At 45.4% G+C, this 24,446-nt stretch overlaps 1 protein-coding gene and 1 non-coding gene across 2 annotated transcripts; both read right to left on the bottom strand.

The window, feature by feature from the left end:
* Positions 1–2,622: 2,622 nt before the first annotated feature.
* LOC126499643 (U6 spliceosomal RNA) lies at positions 2,623–2,729 on the bottom strand. Its single transcript, XR_007591137.1, has one exon. It is a non-coding gene; the product is annotated as a U6 spliceosomal RNA (small nuclear RNA).
* Positions 2,730–16,402: 13,673 nt separating this feature from the next.
* On the bottom strand, positions 16,403–20,506 carry Cfl2 (cofilin 2). Its single transcript, XM_050138889.1, has 4 exons — positions 20,341–20,506; positions 19,119–19,426; positions 18,931–19,007; positions 16,403–18,839 (listed from the first exon to the last, which is right to left on the bottom strand). Exons 1-4 carry the CDS (start codon positions 20,341–20,343, stop codon positions 18,727–18,729), a joined length of 501 nt encoding a protein of 166 aa, XP_049994846.1. The 5' UTR covers positions 20,344–20,506; the 3' UTR covers positions 16,403–18,726.
* Positions 20,507–24,446: the final 3,940 nt, after the last annotated feature.

Below are 24,446 nucleotides of genomic sequence, written 5' to 3'. Positions count from 1 at the left end.
TTTATTTATTTATTATGTATACAATATTCTGTCTGCATATATGCCTGCAGGCCAGAAGAGGACACTATACCTCATTACAGATGGTTGTGAGCCACCATGTGGTTGCTGGGAATTGAACTCAGGACCTTTGGAAGAGCAGGCGATGCTCTTAACCGCTGAGCCATCTCTCCAGACCCAAACCCCACTGGAGGGGGGCGGGCTTTATTGTAGGCCAAGATTTAATGGCTGTCTCCGTGCCCTGCTGTCTTAAATTGCTCACAGAGGTAAATCCTCTGATAGAGAAATAGGTTGTAAAGCAGGGTTGTCTCTTGTTTTGGGGACAGAGTTTAAGCCTGGCCAATCCTGGTAAGCAGACATTTACATCCTAGAGTCCTGAATTTCCCTTGGTTCTGACAGGCCTGGTTAGCATACTGCTTATCTTTGTAATATTTTGGAAGCAGCACTCCCTTAGTTCAATTCTACTTTGTGTGATTTAATGTCGCCTAAGCAAATCTATTAGTAAATCCTTTTTGTTGTTGTTGTTGTTTTGTTGTTTGAGACAGGGTTTCTCCTGTAACAACCCTAGCTGTCCTGGAACTTGCTCTATAGACCAGACGGGCTTTGAACTCACAGAGAATCCCCCTCCTCACGCCTCTGACTCCCGAGTGTTGGGATCAAAAGTGTGAGCTACCAACTCCCAGCTAAAAACCAATCTTTTAGGAGCTGATAAAATGGCTCAATTGGGGGCCTACAGAGATGAGTTGGAGGTTAAGAGCACTGGCTCTTCTAGAAGACCCAGGTTTGGTTCCTAGCACCCACAGAGCAAGCTCACACCTGTAACTCAGTTCCAGGAGCTCCAATGCCCTCTGCTGGCCCCTATAGGCATTGCATGAGCAACGAAGCATATCCATCCATCCATCCATACATGTACTCAGGCAAAATACACATATAAAATAGATTTACACTCACCGGGCGGTGGTGGTGCACACCTTTAATCCCAGCACTCAGGAGGCAGAGGCAGGTGGATCCCTGTGAGTTCGAGGCCAGCCTGGTCTACAAGCTAGTTCCAGGACAGGCTTGATAGCTACCGCTAAACCCTGTCTCGAAAAACAAAAACAAACAAAAAAATAGATTCATACTCACACTCATAAAATAAATCTAAAATGGGAAAAACAAAGAAGATGGCTCACTGAGTAAAGGTGTTTGCTGCTTGATAATACAAACCTGATAAACTGAGTTAGGTCCCAGGAATCCATGTATAGGTCAAAAGAGAGAATCAATGCCAAAAAGTTCTCTGACCTTTGTGAAAGCCAAGGCACAGGCCCCCAACCTATAACATGCACACACACACACACACACACACACACACACACACACACACACACTCACACAATTTTCAAAACTTTTTTGGACCAGGTTTCTCTGTGGCCCTGGATGTCCTGGAAGTCACTGTATTGACAAGACTGACCTTAAACCCACAGTGACCCACCTGAGTACTGGGATTACAGCAAGTGCCACCATGCCTGTCAAACATTTGTTAATTCTTTCTTAAAATATATTATTTTTCAGCCTGGATAACAAAGAGGACCCTAAGAGAGATATGCTTGGTTCTACATAGGAAGGAGAAAAAGACAAGATCTCCTGAGTAAATTGGGAGTGTGGGGGTCATAGGAGAGGGTAGAAGGGGAGGCGGAGGAAAGGACGGGAACAGAGAAAAATGTATAGCTCAATAAAAACCATAAAAATATATTATTTTAAATTATGTGCATAGGGGGTATACACTTACTCCAGGTGACCATGGAAGCCAGAAGAGGGGAATTAGATCCTCTGAAGCTAGGTTTAAAGGACAAGCCTGTGTGGGTGCCAGGGACTGAATTCTGGTTCTCTGTAAGAGTGGCACAGTCTCCCCAGGTGATGGTCATGCCCACCTTTAATCCTAGCACTCGGGAGGCAGAGGCAGGCAGATCTCTGTGAGTTCAAGGCCAGTCTGATGTACAAAGTGAGTCCTAGGAATGGCTCCTGAGAAACCCTGTCTTTTTTTAAAAAAAAAAAATTTCCAAGACAGGGTTTCTCTGTAGCTTTGGAGCCTGTTCTGGAACTCGCTCTTGTAGACCAGGCTGGCCTCAAACTCACAGATATCCTCCTGCCTCTGCCTCCTGAGTGCTGGGATTAAAGGCGAGTGCCACCATCGCCTGGCTAATGTTTTTTACATAATTGAAAATTTTCAGAATGAACAGTGGCAGAAAGGCCATGACACTGGGGAGAATGGCTGACTTGGGACCAAGTGTGCGCACGCGCACACTCATTCTCCCATGAGTAGAATGTATCATATCATTTTATATTTAGAAGCCTCGGAGGTGTAACCATCCAAGGAAGCCAATGAGATCAGTGTCTATTTGAAAGCTCCATGAACAGTTGGATGGTGGACCGGCTGGTTGGTGATGTCGCTTGCTAAGGGCAAGCCTCGAATCAGGCCCCTCTCACTGTCTGCTGGATGACGGACACTTTATAGCGGAGGTGGGCTCCATCTCTCCCCACAGAAACAGCCCGTTTGCCCCGTGGGCTGTTATGAGAGATGGGAAGTGACACTTGGCTCCTGGGGGTCGTTAGGCTCCATTCTAGGCTTTCGAACGCACCATCTAGAACAACTGAGGACCACTCAATGGGTTTGCCTGCCATTCTTGAGCAGAGGCATGCGAATCTTCTCTGAACAGTTCCAGCTTTAGTGCATGTGCTTCTCTGGTGGTCACTCCTAATCCAGAGCGGGTCCACCATAGACTTGAGAGCAAAAGCAAGTCTGCCACCGGCGTAGGACTGCAAAGTGTTTGCTTCTCAGATCAAGGGAAGTCACAGCTCCGGTTACTCCTCAGCATCCACCCACTCAAGTAAGGATACACCCTCTGCTCCTGCTCCACAGCCTCCTGAATGCGTTGCTTTTAGTATTTGCCAGGCTTTTAATCACGGTTCGTTGTTCTCTCTCTCTCTCTCTCTCTCTCTCTCTCTCTCTCTCTCTCTCTCTCTCTCTCTCTCTCTCTCTCTCTCTCTCTCTCTCTCCCCCCCCCCTTTATGCCTCTGTGTGCCTCTCTCTCTTTTCCTTCTCCCCCCTTTCCCCTCCATAACCCACTAAATAAAGTAACTTTCTCTGCAAAAAAAAAAAAAAAAAAGGAAAAAAGGGGCTTTGATTTGGATTGATTTGGGTTTAGTAGTAAATATGATACTACATCTTGTTTTTATCTCCAGTAGGCAGCTGTCTGGACTCTGCGGACAACTGGCATCAATGCCAGATTGTTCTGGAATTCATTCTGATGGCGACCCTTCTGCCCCTTGTCAATGGAGTCCTATCTTCAAGGTGTCCACCTGGCACCCTAGCTAACAGTTAAAAATGGGCTGTAAGGGAAGATTACCAACATTTGCACCTGGCAGGAAAGGCCACAGTCACTTCTGTCTTCACACATCGGCTGCTGATCCTCCCTGTGGACTGGCGGGCCTCATCTAGGCAAATGTGCTTTCTCCCTTTGGTTAGAATTCTTCTCAACCAGCTGGGTGGTGGTCGCACACCTTTAATTCCAGCACTCAGGAGGCAGAGGCAGGCGGATCTCTGTGAGTTTGAGGCCAGCCTGGTCTACAAATGCTAGTTCCAGGATAGGCTCCAAAGCAACAGAGAAATCCTGCCTCGAAAAAACAAATAAGTAAAATAAGGAATGAGGATGTAGTTGGTAGCGCGCTTGCCTGGCATTCGGGACTCAGTTCCTAGTACTGGGTTTGGTGAAGCGTACCTGTATCCCGGTGCTTGGCACTAGTGAGGTGGCTACAGTAATGTCAGAAGTTCAAGGTTATCCTCACCAGCTAGTTCAAGGCTAACGTGGGCTCCCTCAGACCCTGACAACAGGGTGCTCCTCCACGTGACCAGTTCCCAGCTTTAGCCATGTGCCACCCACCCTGAGAGCTGGGAAACAATCGCTAGCCACCCAGATCCGCGGGTTCTGTGTTTGGATGCCAAGTAGCTAAAGGTTCCCCATGCTTAGGCTTCGTTTCCTACGGAAGAAAGGGGCCTGGAGGCTGGAGACAAGACTCCAATTTCCGTCTCTTCCAGCCTAATCCTCTGAATACCCCCTAGTACTTTTTTTTTTTTATTTCCCTCTTTGTTGGGAGCTCTGAACCCCTAGATCCTGAATTTCTGGTAAACAACTTGTAATGCTTACAGCTGCTCTGAGCACGAGACCCTCAGGAGTTGCTGATGACAGGAGAGTGGTTTCTGGTGCTTTTGGCTGGGGCGTGGCTATCAGCTAAGGATCCCTATATAAGCGGTTCTGGTACACAATAAGGGGGCATTCCTGTTTCAAGGATGACCTTTGTCTCTGTGAGCCTTTGTCTGTTTCAATCTCCAGCTCCTTGCCAGGTTCACTAACTGTATAGAGTACTGGGATTAAAGGTGTGAGCCACCACTGCCACCCGGCCACCAGTCCTTATTTTTAAACTTATTTTTAATTACTTTGGGTCCCATGCAGCAGAGGATGAATCTGAGCTCTAACTTCCCGTGTTTCCACTTCTCAAGCGCTGGGATTACTGGCAGGTGCCACCAAGCCCTTCCTGTTGTCAGTTTGTGACACGCTGGAGACTAAGGGCTGCGTCACGGATGTTTGGGAGGTACTATACTCTGTGTATGGTCTTTCGAATTAGTCCCAAGTCCCAAGAACTAGACAGCCACTACCACCAAGCCACATCCCTAGCCTCTATTTCTTGCTCAGCCTTTAAGCCGTTTGAAGCTGGCACCTATTCTCTGCTGAAATGCCACAGGAAAGCCTCCTGATCTTAGGGCCAAATTTAGATTCTATTTTGTCCTCATGTGTGGCACGTCTGCCTCGTCTGTTCTCTCTGGAAGAAGCGCGGCCTGTGCTCTTCCAGCTCGGTGACAATCCTGTCTTTTGAGACTTCTATTGCTGATGGCCCGTCCGTCCCTCACTGTTCTCATATGTTTTTTGGTAGGCACCTAGCTGTTGTCCCTTGACTTCACTATATGCTGTTATTTCCCAAATGCTCTTAGAACATTTACAAAATAAATCCGTCTACAGTTATAAGAAGACAGGTAGGTGGAGAGTTATCCTTTTCATACAATTATTTTCAAAGCTTGACAGGGCAGGTCACATCTCTTGGAGCAGCCAGTGCTTGTTAAGAGCTGAATTGTCTCTCAAGCCCCCAGAAACTTTTTTTTATATTTGCTTTTATACAAATAAAAGTTTACAAATGTTGATATAAGGGACAAAATAAAAGCCTGACTGGATCATTCATTCTGAGCATTCAGTTGTTCACAGCCTGGGTTTTGTTCTTTTTAGGTTTTTTTGTTTTGTTTTGTTTTGTTTTTTGTTTTCCGAGAAAGGGTTTCTCTGTAGCCTTGGAGCCTCTCCTGGAACTAGCTCTTGTAGACAAGGCTGGCCTCGAACTCACATTGATCTGCCTGCCTCTGCCTCCCGAGTGCTGGGATTAAAGGCGTGCGCCACCACCTGGCATCTTTCTTTTTTCTTTTTCTTTTAGACAGGGTTTCTCTGTGTAATAGCTCTGACGGGCCTGGAATTTCTCTGTAGAGCAGGCTGGCCTGGAACTCACAGCGATCCTTCTGCCTCTGCCTCCCCAGAGCTAAGATTAAAGGTGTGCACTACCCCTGCCTGGCTGGCCCTTTTATTCTTGACCTGGATGAGATATACTTAGTGTGGAGCAAGCCTATCAGAACTTCACTGCACATACTGTGTTTCGAGGGATCATTCAGGTTTACAGGTGTTCTTTCTGAGCACAGTTATAATTCAGTTCTGGCAGTGTTTTGTTGGCTCACTCTCCTTTCTTCCCATGAGCTATTCAGCTGCTCGTCACTGGATGCTCAGCAGTTCTCAGGTCTACTTTGTCTCTAACTGGATTATAAAAGTGCCCTTGAGGGTTTCTGGGGATAGTCTAAATAGTGTTCTACAAATAGACACTCAACAAATGCTTCCTGATGACTGGAAAGCCTTTTAGAAAACTGCATCTACTTGCCAATAAAAGACAGATTAAGAAATTTGATTATGAGGGAAAAAAGAGGGACCCTTGACTCTAGATACTCTTGGCGAAAAGAACTAAGAGATTATGCTTAAATAGCTTCGATTTACTAGTAAAAGTTGTTTGTTTATTTAAGACAGGGTCTCACTATATCCCTGGCTGTCCTGGAACTCACTCTGTAGACCAGGCTATCCTGGAATTCACAAAGATCCATCTGCCTCCTGAGTGCTGGGATCAAATGTGTGCATCACTATGCCTGGCTAATGGGGGTTTAAAGCTTTTTAAATTAAGAGTAGTTGCTCAGATAACCTGAAAATTCTGGGTTTATTTATCACTAGCAAGGAGTGAGGCATGCTCTCTCTAGTGACCTCTTGGTTTTTTGAGACAGGGTTTCTTTGTAGCTTGGAACCTGTCCTGGAACTAGCTCTTGTAGACCAGGCTGTCCTCGAACTCACAGAGATCCGCCTGCCTCTGCCTCCTGAGTGCTGGGATTAAAGGCGTGGCACCAGCATTGGTGGGCAGCGTGTCAGTCTCTTGCAGAGGACCCGAGTTTGGGTCCTAGCAGCTGCGGTAGGCAACTCACAACAGTCTGTGACTGCAGCCCAGGGAATCTAATCCCTTTGTCTGGCCTCTGTGGGCATCCACATGTGTGGCATACAAGTCCACATGCATACACACACATACACATACATAAATTACACACTATAAAAATTTTAGAAACTTAATCAAACACGTGGATATATTCTAAAAAAATTAAAAATACTAGACCAATAATCTTTTTTTTCCCTTCTTTTGGAGACAGGATCTCATTATACAGCCCTGCCTGATCTAGAAATGGCTGTGTAGATCATCAGGCTCATCTTGAACTCCCAGACAACCTCCTGCCTCAGTTTCCCTTGCTGGATTAAAGGTGTGAACCACCATGCCTAATCATTTTTTTTCTTTTCTTTTATTTCTTTATCTTCTTCTCATCGTTATTTTAAAATAAGATTTACTTTGGGGGCTGGAGAGATAGTTCAGTGGTTAAGATCCCGGCTGCTCTTCTAGTGGACCCAGGTTTAACTGCCAGCACCCTCATAAGTGGCTCATGATGGTCTGTAACTCTAATCCCAGGGATTTGACATCCTCTCTGGTACTCATAGGCTTTGCATGAGTGTGGTACACAGACATACATGCAGGCAAAGCACTCATACATATAAATTTTATAAAAATATTTACTCTTCCTATTTTTTTTTTTTTTTTTTTGGTTTTTCGAGACAGGGTTTCTCTGTGGTTTTTTGGAGCCTGTCCTGGAACTAGCTCTTGTAGACCAGGCTGGTCTGCCTCTGCCTCCTGAGTGCTGGGATTAAAGGCGTGCGCCACCACTGCCCGGCCTCTTCCTATTTTTATAAATGTGTGTGTGTGAGTGAGTTCAGGTGCATGAAGAGTCATTTGATTTTCTTGGAGCAGGATGTAGAGGTAGTTGTGAGCTGACTCATGTGGGTGATGGGGACCGAGAATGGTACGTGCTCCTAAGCATTTAGCCCTCTCTCCATCCCCAAATAAATCATTGGTTTGAAAGTCATAACTGGAGGAATTCACAGGCAGAGGCAGGCTTGTGAATTCGAGGCCAATCTAGTCTACAAGAGCTAGTTCCAGGACAGGCTCCAAAGCTACAGAGAAACCCTGTCTTGAAAAAATAAAAAAAAAAAAAAAAAGAAAAAGAAAAAAGTAATAATAAAATAAGATAAAAATAAATAAACCTGAATAGGACAAAACAAATAGACAAACAAAGAATCAATGAAAAAACACAAAAAAACATAGAGCCACAGAGCCACACACACTGGTTGGTAAACACAGAAATCCCATAAAAACACAAAATTGGAAACCATAATATATAAGCAAAAGACTTGTAGGGTAAGAAAAAAAGAAAATACTCAGGAAAGCACTATAAGACAACATTAACTCTCCAAAAATACATTGAGTTTGTTTTGTGTTGGCCATCTACTGTGCACTAGCCAACATGGGGACCTGGCCTTAAGAGCAGCTTGTGTATCCAGCGAGGCTTCATTGGAGAAAACTCAGTTTTCATTTGCAAGTGGTTATCAGTTGGAGACAGCTTTTGGAAGGGCTGTGGGCTTGAGTCCACCTCCTCCCTCAGCACAAGGACCTCTTCAGACCCAGTCTTGTGTAGGCCCTGTGACCGCTTCCTTTTGAATTCATATGTGCAAACGGTCTTGCTATGTTTCAAAGGCCGTGTTTCCTTGGTGTTCTCTGTGCCCTCTGTTTTCTTCTTCCATACATTCCCGCCATTATCAGCCAGTGCGCTTCAGAGAGAGCCACCGCTGTGCTGGGAAAGGAAGAGGCTCTTCAGCTACTCCGGGTCCACATTTGGCCTTGTGACACCAGCCTCAAGCACCTGGCTCACACCTCCTCTCCCACCCTTATCCCAGGGCTCCACACTAACTCCAGGGGGTGCTGCTTGGCAGGGGCTGTGCCACAGCCAGCGGGAGGACCACTTCTGTGATGCTTCCTCCACGCCCATCCCAGTTCCAGAGTTCCTCCTCCTCAGTCGTGTAGTAGGCTGTCCTCAGGCTAGCACAGCCCATCAAGAAAAGGCACACTCATAAAAACTTCAAAGTTCCTGAGAAAGTGCTGATCACACTGGTCCGAGTAATTAAGGAGCAGAGACGCAAGGCTTCCAGTGTGATCCGCCGCCGAGCGGGATCGAGTTTCTCCACAGTAGGCGGAAATCTTACATTGCCATAAACCCAGGGATTAACAAACTCTCTTGGAGTAGCTCACAAAAAAACAAACACTCTCTTATGCTAACTGAAAACTAAGAAGTTACGATTAGGCCTGAAGTATTTGAGCCAAAATAATAAAAATTACTTTTCCATCATTCGTAGAATGTGTCTGCTTAATGCAAAACACAGACATCCTGTTTCATCTTCAATTTTTTAGCCAAAAATAGAGGTGGTTTAATTTGAGAAAGAATTAGTATCTATTGAATTTAATCATAAAAATAATAGGAGGAACGTAGAGTTTCAATACATTGGAAGTTATTTTGTGAAACAATTCATGCATATTATCACTGCCCAATGCTATAAAAGTAGGAGGCACAAAAATACAGGAAAAAATTGTAGTTTCAGATATTTATGGCAATATTTGTGGTGGCAACAAGCCTGTCATGCCACTAACAGGACAGTGGAGGCAGGAGGATCAGGAGTTCAAGACCATCCTTGGCGACATAGCCAGTTTGGCGACAGCCTGAGCTATATGAGATCCTGTCTCAGGAAACCAAAGTTAACCAATCTCTGTCTGTCTCTGTCTCTGTCTGTCTGTCTGTCTGTCTCTCTCTCTCTCTCTCTCTCTCACACACACACACACACACACACACACACTGAAAAGAATAAAACATCACACAACAAAGGTTTGCTATTTAGACCGGGCTCTACCACACTTATTTCACCTCCTAGGATTCTCTAAACCCTGCTACGTTGAATCAAAACTGGTGCTTGGGAAAGCAAAATGGCTCAGAGAGACCTGGGGATTTGAGCTAAATCCCTGGAAGCCACAAAAAAGCCAGCTGTGACTAGAATTTGTAAGCATGGCACTCCTGCAGTGAGATGGGAGAGGGTGACAGGAGACTCGCGCGGAAGCTTGTGGGCCAGGCAGTCTAGAGTAAGCAGTAAGGCAGAGATGAGAGCCCTTCCTCAACGAGGTGGGAAGTTGTCTCTGGTTAGATTTCTCCCTCCAGAACATACACACACACAAAATAAAATGACACATTAAAAACTGACAATTGTAGGGCCGGGAGGGAGTGGCTTTTAATCCCAGAACTAGGGAGGCAGAGGCAGGAGGATCTCTGAGCTGGAGGCCATCCTGGTCTGCAGAGTGAGCTCCAGGTGGCCAGATCTACACAGAAACATCCTATATGGAAACCAACAACAAAATAAAACATTGGCAGTTGTGAAGCTGAGGAGGCAGAGGTAGGAGAATCATAAGTTCAAGGGCTGCCTCGGCTACACCTTTAGGGCTGGCAGGATGATACAGCAGGAAAGGCACTGCCTCCAAGCCTGATGACCAAGTTCCTTCTAGGGACCCAGCCGGTAGAAGTAGAGCACCAAATCCTGTAGTTGTCCTCTGACCTCCACATGCGCACCATGGCACATGAATGTCCCTTTCAAATAAATGTAATTTAAAAAGCATTTAAAAACAACCAGTCAGTCCCTGCGCATGCTCATCCTCTACCATGGGGCTACAACTCCAACCCAGGTGTGTACTTGTTTAAAGACGGGGTCTTGCCATGTATCCCTGCAGGCCAGAAGAGGGCACCAGATCTCATTACAGATGGTTGTGAGCCACCATGTGGTTGCTGGGAATTGAACTCAGGACCTTTGGAAGACGAGGCAATGATCTTAACCACTGAACCATCTCTCCAGCCCCCCCCCCCCCCAGTCTTTTATTAAAGAATAAAACTACCTTGGTATATCATCATAAAGGACTTTTGGGTCTGTGCACCTGTGCCTCTATGCTAGAGTGCTTGCTTACCGCGGGTGAAGTTCTAGGTGATGCTAGTGTGCTCGCTTACCGTGGGTGAAGCTCTAGGTTCCATCCCCAACCCTGTAGTAACACAACAACAAAAAAGGAAAAAATCCAAAACAAAAACATGGAATGAGACTCTACTAAGTCAGCTTCATAATAAAGAAAACTCTAAAGCAGCAAATACTCAATGGGTACGTTATTGAAAATGTAGTATAAAAGTTGAACATCAACATTTTCATTTTTTCCCAATATATATATATATATATATTTTTTTTTTTTTTTTTTTCCGAGACAGGGTTTCTCTGTGGCTTTGGAGCCTCTCCTGGCACTAGCTCTGTAGACCAGGCTGGTCTCAAACTCACAGAAATCCGCCTGCCTCTGCCTCCCGAGTGCTGGGGTTAAAGGCGTGCGCCACCATCGCCCGGCTCCAATATATTTTTTGATTTGGGAATTTCATATCATACACCCTGACTACAATCATTTACGAGTCCTCTCATGTCCACTTCCTGACTCTTGTGGCCTCCCATCCCCCCAAATAAGAAAAAGTCCATTTTGTTTTGTTCAGATACTCATTGGAACATGGTCAAATTCCCAGTGGCCAGGCCCCTGAAGAAAACTGGGTCCTTCTCCACCGGTACACCCGCTAGAAGTCAGTTGTAGAGAGCTACAATTAAGCATTCTTACCACAATTTTTAAGAATTCTCTTTGATGTCAGGTGGTGTTGGTGGCACATGCTTTTAATCCCAGCACTCGGGAGGCAGAAGCAGGCAGATCTCTGAGTTCAAGGCCAGCCTGGTCTACAGGGCTAGTAAGAATTCTGTTTGATGACTCATTTTTTAGACTGTTACTTTTGTGGGGAGGGGTGGGATGGAGGCGAGGATTGTCACAGAAGTCTGTTCCTTTCTCAACTACACATCTGCAGTCGTCGATGCCCTTTACTGTCAGCCAGAGCACAGATCCTGAGCTTCTATGTGGTTTCTGGCAACAGCAGGGACCATGAGCATCCACATGGTCTCCAACATCAGCATGTGCCAAGGACCTCCACTGGGTCTCTGGTGGCGGTACTGCCTGCAGACAACAACATGGCCCTCTGCCCAAGCATGGCCTCTGAGGAGGTCCAATCCAGATGAACCATTCTTCATTTTGAGCATCCTGTCATTGTTCAGAGCCGGGTAGCTTACTCAGAGGCTTGGTCTGCACAAGCGCAGGCTGCTGTGCATCACCTCGCCGACCCTATTGTTCCTCCATCAGCTGCAGCCCTCTCTCGCATCTGTCACAGCTGTTGCACGTCTAGTTGCACTTCTCTCCGCCACACATGCATTGCTCTCTTTCTCCATCTGTCCCACCTCTCCGTCATGTCTGTTCATCACAGTGGCCCTGGGAGCTGCAGTGTGTCACAGTATTCTTTTTTGCCCAAACAGCTTTACATGCAAATGTTCGCTGCATTAACTCACTGGTCTAGTTCAAAGGTGCTGGTTTTTTTGGGGGGTGGGGGGGTTCAAGACAGTGTTTCTCTATGTAGACCCAGCTGTCCGGGAACTCACTCTGTAGACCAGGCTGGCCTCAAACTCATAGAGATCTACCTGCCTCTGTTTCCCGTGTGCCACCAGTGCCCTGCTGGTTGCTAACACCCCATTGATACCGGACCATCACTAGGATTCCTCTCCGGTATCGTGCTGCGGCCCAGTCATGGTGATACTGCGGCTCTGGTTCTGCAGGACCAGCTCCTTCACGTGCTCCGGCAGCTCATAGCGTAGATGTTCGGGTGGACTGACTCAAGGAACTGGATCTGGGCCGGATGGTAGCTGAGTGGGTCAGCTGGGGTGGGGCCTGGGCCTTCCTGCTGCCACAGCTGGTAACCACGTCACAATGCAAAATTGCATTCAGTCCAACTTCAAAGGTCCCCATAGTCTGTCACATTCAACAATGTTTAAAAGTCCAAAGTTAAAAGTCTCTTCTGAGATTCATGCATTCACTTAGTTGTAATCCCCTGTAACATTAAAATGTAAGGTAGACCACATATTTCCAACATACAAATGGCACAGGATATAGTCCCATTCCAGAAGGGATCATAGCGAGGTGACACTGGACCAAAGCAGGACTGAAAACCAGCTGGGCAAACTGTTGTCAAAGCACCCTTCAGATCTCCAGCTCCTTTCAGCTTTGTTGACTGCAACACACTTCTCTCTCTAGGCTGGTTCCACTCCTGGTTAGCAGGTATTCGGCACTAAGCTGATAGGCATTGGATCCCCATCTATTGAGTTTCCTCTGCTGATGCAATAAGCCAAATCAGACCAAATTAATAAGTCCAGATTTAATAAACAGAGCAAAGCAAAACAGAGCACTCCTAGGTGACTCTCAGAAAGGTAGGAGAGGGACCACACTGCAGGTCTGATGACCAGGTCTTCCACCCTGTAGTCCTCATCAGCTCTGGAGAGGAGCTGACCCTTGTTGGGCTTTCTGAGGGGCGGGGTCTGGAAGGGGAGGCCTGGGAGCTGAGGCAGAGCTTTCATATAGACAGGCATCCCATGGTTCTGGGACCTCCAACATCTTGGGGTAACATGTAGGGACACCCCTGACAAGCCAGGCCTCAGTGGCTTTCCTTAGTGTCAGAATTAGATTCCATAACCTTCTTCTGTCCTTAACTCTAAAGCCAGAACCATGTGGCTGAAGATGACAGATGCTGCTACTTGCTGGGGCTGGAACATGGGCCCCTCGTTCATATACGTTTTCACCAGCTTTTTTTCCCCTAAAGATTTCCTTGACTGCCTAAGTTTAGCTGTCCTGAAATTATCTGTAGACCCAAACTGGCCTCGAATTTAGAGACCTGCCTGCCCTGCCACTGGAGTGCTGGGATTAAGGATGCATACCACCACACCTAACCCTAAGTTTTTCTGTGATTCCTTTTCACAGATTTGAAATTTAGCTGTGTGGGGTCTCATCCTGAGGTCACCACTCCTTTTACTCCACTTAGTAACAGGCCTTTCTTAATCCATCTCCTTGAACGCAGGATTTGGTTTCAGTCCATTTCCTGATGCCGCCTTTCTCCTTCAACTGCAGGTTTTGCATTTTCCTTACTCAGCTTCCATCTTTTCATTATAGACCTTCATAAGAGTGAACACCAATAACCACATGGCAGAGTCACTATTAGGCCGTTTTGAAACTTCCTCTGCCAAAGCAATTAATCCAGAACTCTTCAATTTAGCATCAGGCATATTTCAGACAAGGGCAAAACCCAGCCACATTCTTCACCAAAATATCACAAGAATAGTCTCTAGGCCACAGAGTACTATTCTCCTCCTCTGAAACCTCTCAGCAGCACGGTCTTCCATGCTCCTGCTAGTATGGACATGAAGTCTCACTTAAAGCACTCTGAATTTTCTAATCTGAAGTCCCAAAGTCCACGTTCCTCCAAACAGTAGCATGGTCAGGCCTATCACAACAATACCCCAGTCCCTAGCAACTCTTATAAAGGAAAACGTTTAACTGGGTCTGGCTTACAGTTCAGAGGTTTAGTCCTTTATTGGCATGGTGGGAAGCATGATGGCATGCAGGCAGACATGGTGCTGGAGAGGTGGCTGAGAGTTCCACATCTGGATCCACAGGCAGCAGCAGGGAGCCACTTTCCTTCAGTCACAATGACACTTATGGAGTCAAAGGACGACTTGTAGGAGTCAGTTCTGTTCTGTGGGCCTCTACCTGCTGAGACTGCAATCTGTTTTTAAAGTAATTTTTAAAGGTCTCTTTTACTGAATAGCCTTATTTTTAGCCTTTTGTTCTGAAAGATCTTTTATGTAGCCTAGGCTAGCCTGGTATTCACTATGTACCTCAGGATGGCCTGGGATTTCTGATTTTCCTCTCTCTTAAGTGTTGGGATCATGGATGTGCATCCATGGATTGGAGTCCACGGGTTTGTGCCTGCTAGGCAAGTACTCTATCAATCGGGCTCAGTCCCTAGCTACTTTTAGATTTTTAAGACATTGTCTTAATACATAACTAGCCATAACTGACCTTAAATTTGTGGTGACCCTTTTGCTTCTGCCTATCAAAGTGCTGAGAGTACAGGTACACACTATCACATTCAGAATTGTATTGTATCTATTTTTCGATAATCTTTTTTTATTTATTTAAGACACAGTCTCATGTAGCACAGGCTGGCCTCATGCTATCCAATTCCAAAGCCTGCCAAAGGTACATCGTGAGACTTTGTTTCAATGAACAAAAAAATTAAAGGTCTGTATGCAACAACCCAGGCAACAGATGCACAAGTACTATAAACTACAACATCCTTTCTCAAAACTGGTAGGGGTAGCCTGCTATAGTGGAACATGCTGGTAATCCCAGTGTTTGGGAAGCTGAGGAAAATGACTAATTCAAGGATATCCTGAGCTACATACAGATGTAATCTGAAAAGCAACAGTTGCATTTAGAGGTCCTCACAGGGTGGTTTTGTAGTTTTGGCCTGGAACTTGCACTGATTCTCCTGTCTCAATCTCCCGAATGTTGAGATTATAGGTTTGCACCAGACACCAGTCTTTTAGTAGCTTTTATATTTACTGTAGATGTCCATGTCATTTTTGTTTTTCAAAACAGGGTTTCTTTGTTTAGAGTCTGTCCTGGAACTAGCTCTGGTAGACCAGGTTGACTTCGAACTCAGAGATCTGCCTGCCTCTGCCTCTCAAGTGCTGGGATTAAAAGTGTGCGCTACCTCTGCCTGGTGATTTTTTTTATATCCTATTACTAAATTTGAAAAAAAGGATAGGACCTAAGAAGTCTCCTCCCCATTTACCTACTTACCTACCTACCTATCTACCGTGTATGTAGAAGTCAGAGGACAAACCTAAAGTTTTTTTTTTCTTGTTGTTGTTGTTACTTGTTTTCCATAACTGAGGCTAGCCTCGTTCCCATGCTGGGATTAGGCCTGCACCATCTTACAAGAGGGAAACCTCTCATTTGTTTACCACAGCTGAGATCACTTCTTAATGAAAACCCACTTTACAAAGATCGTATAGGGCTAGAAAGGAGGTCCAGCAGTTTAGAGTGCTTGTTCTTGGGACCCAGCACTTACATGGCAGCTCCAGTTCTACAGGATCGGTGGGGTGGTCTTCTAACCTCTGCAGGTCCCAGGCACATTACACACAGACATACATGCAAGTAAAACATCCATACACATAAAATATAAAAAAAAGTCTTAAAAAAACCCCATAAATTAGCTCCTACAAAGGACCTGTGTATCGGAGAATCTCAAGCCCAAGAGGCTCTTTGTAAGCTGCTAAAAGGCACATTATACATATAATGCTGGCCACACTGTTTTAGTGATGGAAAACAACAGCTCAAAGTCAGCTTAGGACAAATGCCAACTGTTTTCTTTCTCTGAAAATGTTAAAATTGCTGTAAAACTCAGTGATATCTTCCCCCCCACCATTTTTAAATGTCAAAATGTCATGTAGCCCAGGCTGGCTTGAATTCACTACACAGCTGGAAATGACCTTGAAGTGCTGATTCTGTTTCTAAAACCTCTTGAGTTCTGGGATTTCAGATATGTGTCATTAAGCTTAATTCTGAAAATGGAATTTCTAAAAAGTTATATTATTATGTCTCTGTTACACGTGTGTGCACGCATGCGTATGTGCTACTTGTAAGTGTGGAGGGGTCAGAAGACAACTCTGCAGGGTCAGTTCTCCTATACCTTTAAGTGGCTAGTGGTTTTATCTGTTAAGCCATTTCTCTGGTCTGAAAACAGGATTTCTAAATGAAAGCTTATTAACTAAAATCTTGAAAAATGCTGCAGATGTTGCCACTTTAATCTACAATCTTAATTTTCCAACTTTCAAAGTTATAAAATGGAAGTAAACACATCTCAACAGCCTTAAATATTTTCATGTATTTTATTTTTTAAAACACTTAGAATTTTGCAAGCTAGCAGTAAAATATTGCCTTCAATATTTTACTAATTAGCACCATATACCTTTTAAAGCTAACTGGAACATTGTTTCACTGTAAATGATTGTAAATAAGATGTAAATTATTCCCAACATAAGATCATTAATTAAATTAAATCGTTATTTTTTTGGCTCTAGGCACTTATGTGCACTTTAAAGACCAATTTAACTATGTTAATATATTTGCCAATCTAACAAAGTCAAAATATCATAGTTTAAAGCAATATTTAATCTCTGAAATTATTTTTAGAAATTATATAAGGAAACTGAGAAACCAACTATAAGAAAAAAAGGTCATTCCTTTACTTTTAAAGAAATCTCTTAACTTTTGAAAGAACAAAATAACTTGGTGAAAAAGTCCTTTGGTGCAAAGATCAATTAAACATAAAATTAGTACACATTACCATTTTCATGCTTGGCTTATTAGTAACCTTACCAAAAAGCCACGGAAAGGTCTGGAACAACTCACAGGGACAGCTGGAAGGCTGGAATAAAATTGCTAAGTGCTAAGAAGATCCCAAGTCACTCGCACAGTTTAAATGGAAGCCTAGACACTTAACATCTATGTTTTAAAGTTCTCATCTGAAAAAAACTTTCAAAAAGGTAGAAAAAAAATCTAGTTATACTCAAATTACTTCTGCATTCAAAAAAAGGCTATTTTCATTTCCTATATTCTGACAAGAGCACTAAAGTTCAGAGCCACAACCGACTGCTCACCAGCACGCCTGTCTGCATACCGGTAGAATCCAGTCCAGTTCTGCCATCTGTGGATGACTATGACAAGATACAAAAGCATGTGTTTGCCATAAATAGCTCTGGCTAATAGCAAAGTGCGCACACGGAGCAGATCAAATTCTCTATAAGGAGAACGCTCTGGACCACAGCCAAATCCCATTACTAATGTTTAAGACTGCTATACCAAATTTTTTCCAATTCAAAATGGAAAAGATATGAAGGACTCATAGCTGAAATAAACACTCCTAACATAAGGATCACTAAACCTTTGAATGACACTTTACAAATTATTTTCATTATGACCAAGTAATAAAAAAATCCCATTTCTACTTCTCAAAAAAATTATTTGTAATATAACTATGAATTAATACCCTAATTTTTCTAGAGAAATAAGATACTGGAGTATGCTAAAGTGCAAAAAAAATCTGATCTCCGTATTATAACATAAAGAAATAAATAAGCATATTTATAAAAGTACCACTCTTTAATGACTGTATGTATATAAGTGATTTTAAGGTATTTTTGACCCAAAGAAATTCAACAATTTGGAAAAAAGAGACACGAGTGTTATATTAAAGAAAATCTCAAATACCAATGCAGAGCTTAATCGCTGTTTACCCTAAAATTTCACATGACAATGTGCAAATTTTCCAAGGAAAACAAGGCAACGTTCTGTAATATGCCACAGTTTTTATTGCGACGTGGCCACTTTTGTGAGGGTAGGGAATTTGATCTCAAAACAATGTTCCATTTAAGGCTCTTTTATACAGAAATTGTCACCATGACTGATACTTAAAATATCTGTAGTGTTTCAAGACTCATATGGTAAACATAAAACTCCTACATTTATTCAGTAGTGTATTCTCAATGGGAGACCAAAGACATCAACACAGCTATTTCTTTGAAGAAAATATGCAGGTAAGAGGAATGAACACTGAGGTATTAGGACAAATCAATGACAGGTAATGAAACTTAATTGGCATTCTTTTTAAGGGATTAAGCGTATTTAAAAAAAAAAAAAGTGCTCTTAACGCATAGTGTTAAATCTGTGCTGCCAGGTCACAGAAACAGGCTGGCCGAGGCAGGTGAGGGCACAAACGCTCCAGCCTCGGGAACTGTAGTCAAGTGCAACTATAAATAATACTGAAGAAAGGTTCGCCATATGACCAGTGGATAATACTTTCAAGGCATTCAATTAGCTTACCCTTTGTAGTACTCTACGCTATTCACATTGACAACACAGCCATTGTAGTGCTCACTGCGAGGAAGGCATGGAACCAGTTGTTTTGGCTAAAATAAGACGGGGAAGGCATTCCTTGGGTTCTACATAAAAGTAACCATATTAAACAGTCTAATGGCAATCACTGACAGGCTTCTTAAATTCATTCATTCATTCACTGTGTTGAAAGGGCCCAGTGCAAAGGGAATAAACAAAAACCAAAACCCAATACGATTCCAGTGGACTGAGCTGGAGAAATGGAAGCCCCTTAACATCGAATGGCACTTGGCTATTGCTTTATAGCGGCTTTCCCTCAAGGGAAACCACGACACTGCCTCCCAGTTTCTCTCCCAGTGTCGAGCGGTCCTTAATATCGTCCAAGCCATTCACTTGCCACTCATGTTTAATACCTAAAAAAAAGAAGAAAAGCCACATCCGTTAACCTTATTTCGACTAAGAAAGAACCCTTTTTCTTCCGCACAAAACAGTCAATGTTTATACCTGTAAATTTCTTTTTAATGGCATCTTTAGAGCTAGCATAAATCATCTTGCTTTTTAGCGGTGCACTCTCAGGAGCCCTACAGGGGAGAAAACGTTGAATTTCAAAAGGGAAACAAAGGCAAAAACTGACTATGATAATAATAATCCTTGCATTTTTAAAAGCACGTTTTTCTTTTGTTTTTACACACCAGAATATAAATACTAGGTCTTCTTTCTTAGACTCTTTTGTTTCGTATGTGGCATCGTACAAAGCATATCGGCAATCATTCAGAGGTAGCAACTTCACAAAAGATGTGTAGGGGTCCTCTACAGTCTCACCAATGTCACCCACCAAGATCTGCTTTGCTTCCTCTACAATTATCTGTCTTTTGTCATCGCTCAGGCAGAAGAGAACCGCTTTCTTTCTCTTTTTGATCTCCTCTTGTGTGGAAGACTTTCTTACTTTCATATCATTAAAGACTTTGATGACTTCGTCATTCACTGTGACTCCAGATGCCTGAAAATAAACCAACGACGGGAATTTAGAACGAGCTCTTGGGTTTTAACCAGAATTATTGTTTTGACTAACAGGGCTTGGCATGACTATAAAAAACTGCACCAAACAACGTGAGCAAATCCTCTTAGATCTGTCCCGTTTCCGCATCAGAAGACGACAGAGCTAAAATTCCTAACTCATACTGCCCATTCATCCTTCTCTGAGGAGCACGAAGAAAAAGGCAAACGGAAGGTGGGAAGGGACAAATACGAGTTGACCCATGCCTGAAATGTTTCCTATTTCACTGGGTGATGTCAGAGTTTCAGGAGCAGCCGCAAAAATACCTTCTGTATTGTGTCAACTCTGCAGGCCTTCAAAAAAAAAAAAAAAAAAAACCACTTCGGGATTTCAGTTAATGCTTCTACTATTTTTTTTTTCTTTAAAGTCATCTTAGCCACTGCTGCTTCCTCATAAGGAAAGAGATTCAAGCGTAAACTCCAGCCGCCCGCGGCTACGGCAAAACGCCCCACCGCCCATTGGCAGCCGCTGGCGGAGTAACGGGTCCGGCGAGAGGGCGGCTTAACCCGGCTTTGCCACCTGCTCCGTCTCCGCACAACGGCTCCCCGGCCCCGGCCTCCGAGACCCTCGCCCCGGGGCTCCCGGCCGCCCTGACGGCGCGCGCCCGAGACCCATCAGGCGGCACGCGGGCTACGGCCGGGGGACCCCCCTCGCGCGCGGCCAGACCCGGCCCTCCCGCCCGCCCTAGGAGTCCGAGCGGCCGCGGGCCCGGAACCGGTGCCCGCCCGCCCGCCCGCCGCAGGCCCTCGAGCCGCGGGGACCAGAGCGCGGGAGCGCCCACCGCCCAGGCCCCGGGCCGGGTAAGATGGCGGCCGCGCGGGGGTCCCGCCGCGCCCAGCCTCCCCCGCCCACCTTACCATAGTGCCCGCGGCTGAGGCTGCGGCGGCGGCTCGGGCTCCGGCTCGGTGGCACTGGGACGAGAGGAAGGAGGGGCGGGCGGCGGGCAGCCGAGAGTGCGGGGCACGCCGGGAGCGGCGGGCTCGGGGGCCGCAGGGCGGGCGCGGCGGTCACGTGCTCCGGCCCCGCCCCCGCCCCCCGCGCGCCCGCCCGTGTCCTCCGCCTGACCCCGGAGCGCCAGGGCCGCCAGCCGGAAAGCGCGGTGCGGTGGCGGCGGGAACCCGCGCGCGCGGGCTGCGACGGTCGCAGCGACCAGCCGGGGCCGTGGCCGGGGCCAGGAGGCTCCCGCTCGAGCGGTTCGCGGACTCGGGGCGCCGCTCCGGGGTCGGGGCGTGAGGAAGCGGGGTGCGGTGGTCGGGTAGAGCGCTTTGCTTCCTCCACCGGTGTTTTCCAAGGGAAGGGACGGGACTGTAATTTCAGGTCCTTTTTGGAAGACCCCCAGTTTGGTGTGACGCGTTTAAAGCTTTCTCTTCTTCGGGTCTTTTATTTGAGACAGGACCTCATTTGTAGCCTTGGCCGGCCCTGAATCACGACGTTCACCCGGCAGATGACCTTGAACTGCTTGCCACGCCTCCATCCCGCTAGAGCTGGGATTACGGGTGCACACCACCAGCCCTCCTCGCACTGAAATGAGAGTAAACACTATAAATATTACTTCTACCAAGCAAAGTAGTTACTGAACTACCAAGCAAAGGGGGAACGATAAACAGGAATGTTGGCTCACACCTGTAATCCCGTGAAAAAAGGGACAGGCGTAGAGACACCAAGACCGCATTTTTCAGGATGCCCTGGAGATGCCTTGGACAGCATCATAATCCGAGTAAAACCAGAAGCTACTTGGGTGATATTTCTCTTCCCCTGTAAATGGAGTCTATGGAAAGGACTAGAAAAATACCTGTTTTACAACTGTGGAGGCAGAAAGGCCTTAAGTGTCTGATTTGGAATTGTGTTGAAATCTGGGGTGGGGGGGGCACATCTACTGTGCACACTTGGGGAAGTCAAAAAGACCCTGCCGGAGGCATTTCTGCACCACCACGTGGGTCCTGGGAGTTGAAGTTAGTGGCCAGGCTTGGTAGTTCCCTACCCCCATATCAGGCAGCTCACCATCACCGGGGACTTCAGCTCCAGGGACTCCGACTCCCTCTTCTGGCCTCTGCAAGAACCTGTACATGTGTGCATGCCTACACACACATGCGCGCGCACATAGAAATAAATATTTAAAAATACTTTTTTAATTTTTATTTTTACTCGTGTGTATGTCTGTATATCTATGTGAAGTCCTGCCATGTGTGTGCAGGTGCCTTTTGGGGCCAGAAGAAGTGTGATTCCTGGAACTAGAGTTGCAGATAGTTATGGGCTGCCTGGTGTACATGCTTGGAACCAGACTTAGGTCCTCTCCCTAGAGCAGAAAGTGCTCTCAAATGCTGAATGCTCTTTCCAGCCCATCCTTTTATTTTTATTTTTAAACCATATACATTTCTTTAATTTTTTTAATATTTGTTCATTTTGAGACAGGGTTTTTTCTGTGTAGCTCTGCCTAGCTTGGAACTCACTCTGTAGAGCAGGCTGACCTAGAACTGAGAGATCGGCCACCTATTGTGAGATAATTGTACAGTGCAAAGAGGAAGAGGCGTCTCTGCTTAAACCACCTTCTGATTTGTTTAATAAAGAGCCGAATGGCCAATAGCTGGGCAGGCATGATAGGCGGGACTTCCTGGGGGAGAGAGGAACTTGGGAAGAATCTGAGGTGCACACGATGAGATTCAGAGACAGCGTGACATACAGAACGGAGAAGAGGTAACGAGCCATGTGGCAGAACATAGATTATTATAAACGGGTTAATTTAAGTTATCAGAGCTAGTTGGGAACAAGCCTAAGCTATGGTCAAGCTTTCATAATAATAAGTCTCCACGTCATTATTTGGGGGCTGGTTGTTCAAAGAAAGTCCAACTATAGCCACCACCGCTCAGGTCTTTTTATATAACACACAGGAGCAGGTGTTAGAAAATGAAGACCCATGACAACACCCTTTTGTGGTTCTTCTTAAGAAATAGTGCTTGCTTTCAGGAATTGTATAACGAAGTCCCGTGTGTGACAGCAGGCATCAAATCAGCAAAGAGCAGAAATTCTTTCCTCACCTAGAAAAGACGCCGATAGCCTATTCTGGCAAAGTCTGTATTGCCAGCCCAATGCAGCGTCTTCTTTTAAAATATATTACTTTTTAAAAATAATTTATTTTTAATTTTATGTGTATTGCCGCTTTGCCTACACATCTGTGTCAGATCTTGGAGTTACAGACAACTGTGAGCTGCCATATGGGTGCTGGGAGCTGAACTCAGTCCTCTGGAAGAGCTGTCTGTGCTCTTAACTACTGAGCCATCTCTCCAGCCCCCCAAGACATATTAATTTTTTGAGACAGGGTCTCACTATATATGTACCGACTGACCTGAATTCGCCCTGTAAACCAGGCTGACCTACAAAGATCTGCCGACCTCTGCTTCCTGAGTGCTGGGATTAAAGGTGGGTGTTAATAAATCTGTCCTATTTTTACCAATTGTTAGCCTATTACGTGATGGGTTTTTTATGACACTTGCTACATCTCATACATTGTTATCGTTCCCCTCTGCCTTCTTTATCTTTGCAGTCTTCTTTCCTCTCCCCATTACCACTCTTTCCCCCTCTTCTTTTTAAGATGACATCCTTCCTTCTAATAGTGCCCCCCCCCTTTTTGATTTTTTTGAGACAGGGTTTCTCTGTGTAGCAGTCCTGGCTGTCCTGGAACTCACTCTGTAGAACAGCTGGCCTTGAACTTACAGAGAGCCTCTTGCCTCTGCCTCCCAGATTTACAATGAGTGCCAACACACCAGAGTGGGTCTCTGGTTTTCAGCCCTTCCTCCCCTCTCCCCTTCTGTCCTAGCCTGAAAGGCTTAAATAGCCCTAGACAGACCAGGGCTGCTGCTGCAGAAGCTGGGGTTCCAAAGACATCCATGACCCTCCTACTGTGACATTAACCATATGCCAGCCTGTTGCCTTCTTCTCAGATGTTCCTGTCTCTCATTCTCTACGATTCTAATTTCCCTGACTTCATCTTTGACTCCACTCCATGTATCTTTTACATGACACTAACTTGTTACAGATTCTGCTGCCCCACTGATTGTAAGCTGCTTACTGATTTTAATCCTTCTTACCTTTGACTTTCTGGAGCCTGGCACATAGTAAATGCTCAGGAGATGCTGATGGGCTGGAGAGATGGCTCAGCTGTTACAGGCTAGGCTCACAACCGAAATATAATAAATTTAAACTATTTCAGTGCTATAAAGAGGGAAGCTGGGGGGGGGCTGGAGAGATGGCTCAGAGGTTAAGAGCGAGCACTGGCTGCTCTTCCAGAGGTCCTGAGTTCAATTCCCAGCAACCACATGGTGGCTCACAACCATCTGTACTGAGATCTGGCGCCCTCCTCTGGTGTGCGGGCATACATCGAGGCAGAATGTTGTAAACATAATAAATAAATAAATCTTTAAAAAAAAAAAAGAGGGAAGCTGGGTACTCAGGAGGCAGAGGCAGGCAGATCTCTGTGAGTTCGAGGCCAACCTGGTCTTTAAGAGCTAGATCCAGGACAGGCAAGCTGGGGCAGGGCTGGAGATATAGCTCATTTGGTAGAATGCTTGCTTAGTAGATACAAAGCCGTGGTGTGATCCCCAGTATCACATGAACCAAGTAGGGTGGCATATAACTCCAATCCCAGTCTTTGGGAGGCAGGAACATCTGAGGATCAAGGTCGTCCTCAGCTCTGTAGAGAGGTCAAGGCTATCCTGAGCTATATGAGACCCTGCTTTTAAAAAAAAGGGTGGTGGGGTAGGGGATGTGCAGGATAGATGGCTCAGCAGTTAAGAGCGTTTGCTGCTCGTGCAGACCCAGGTTCAATTCCCAGCAGCCATGTGGTGATTCACAACTATCTGTAACACCCTCCTCTGACACTGGGCACCGGCACAGATACACACATACGTACATGCAAGTGAAACACACAAATCTAAAAAGTTGTTTTGTTTTTAAAGAGGACAGCTGG

This window comes from Alexandromys fortis, unplaced genomic scaffold (genome assembly GCF_014885135.2).
Source record: "Alexandromys fortis isolate MF-2015 unplaced genomic scaffold, M_Fortis_MF-2015_v1.1 scaffold_35, whole genome shotgun sequence".
Taxonomy (NCBI): domain Eukaryota; kingdom Metazoa; phylum Chordata; class Mammalia; order Rodentia; family Cricetidae; genus Alexandromys; species Alexandromys fortis.
This window is presented reverse-complemented; position numbering and strand designations above follow the sequence as displayed.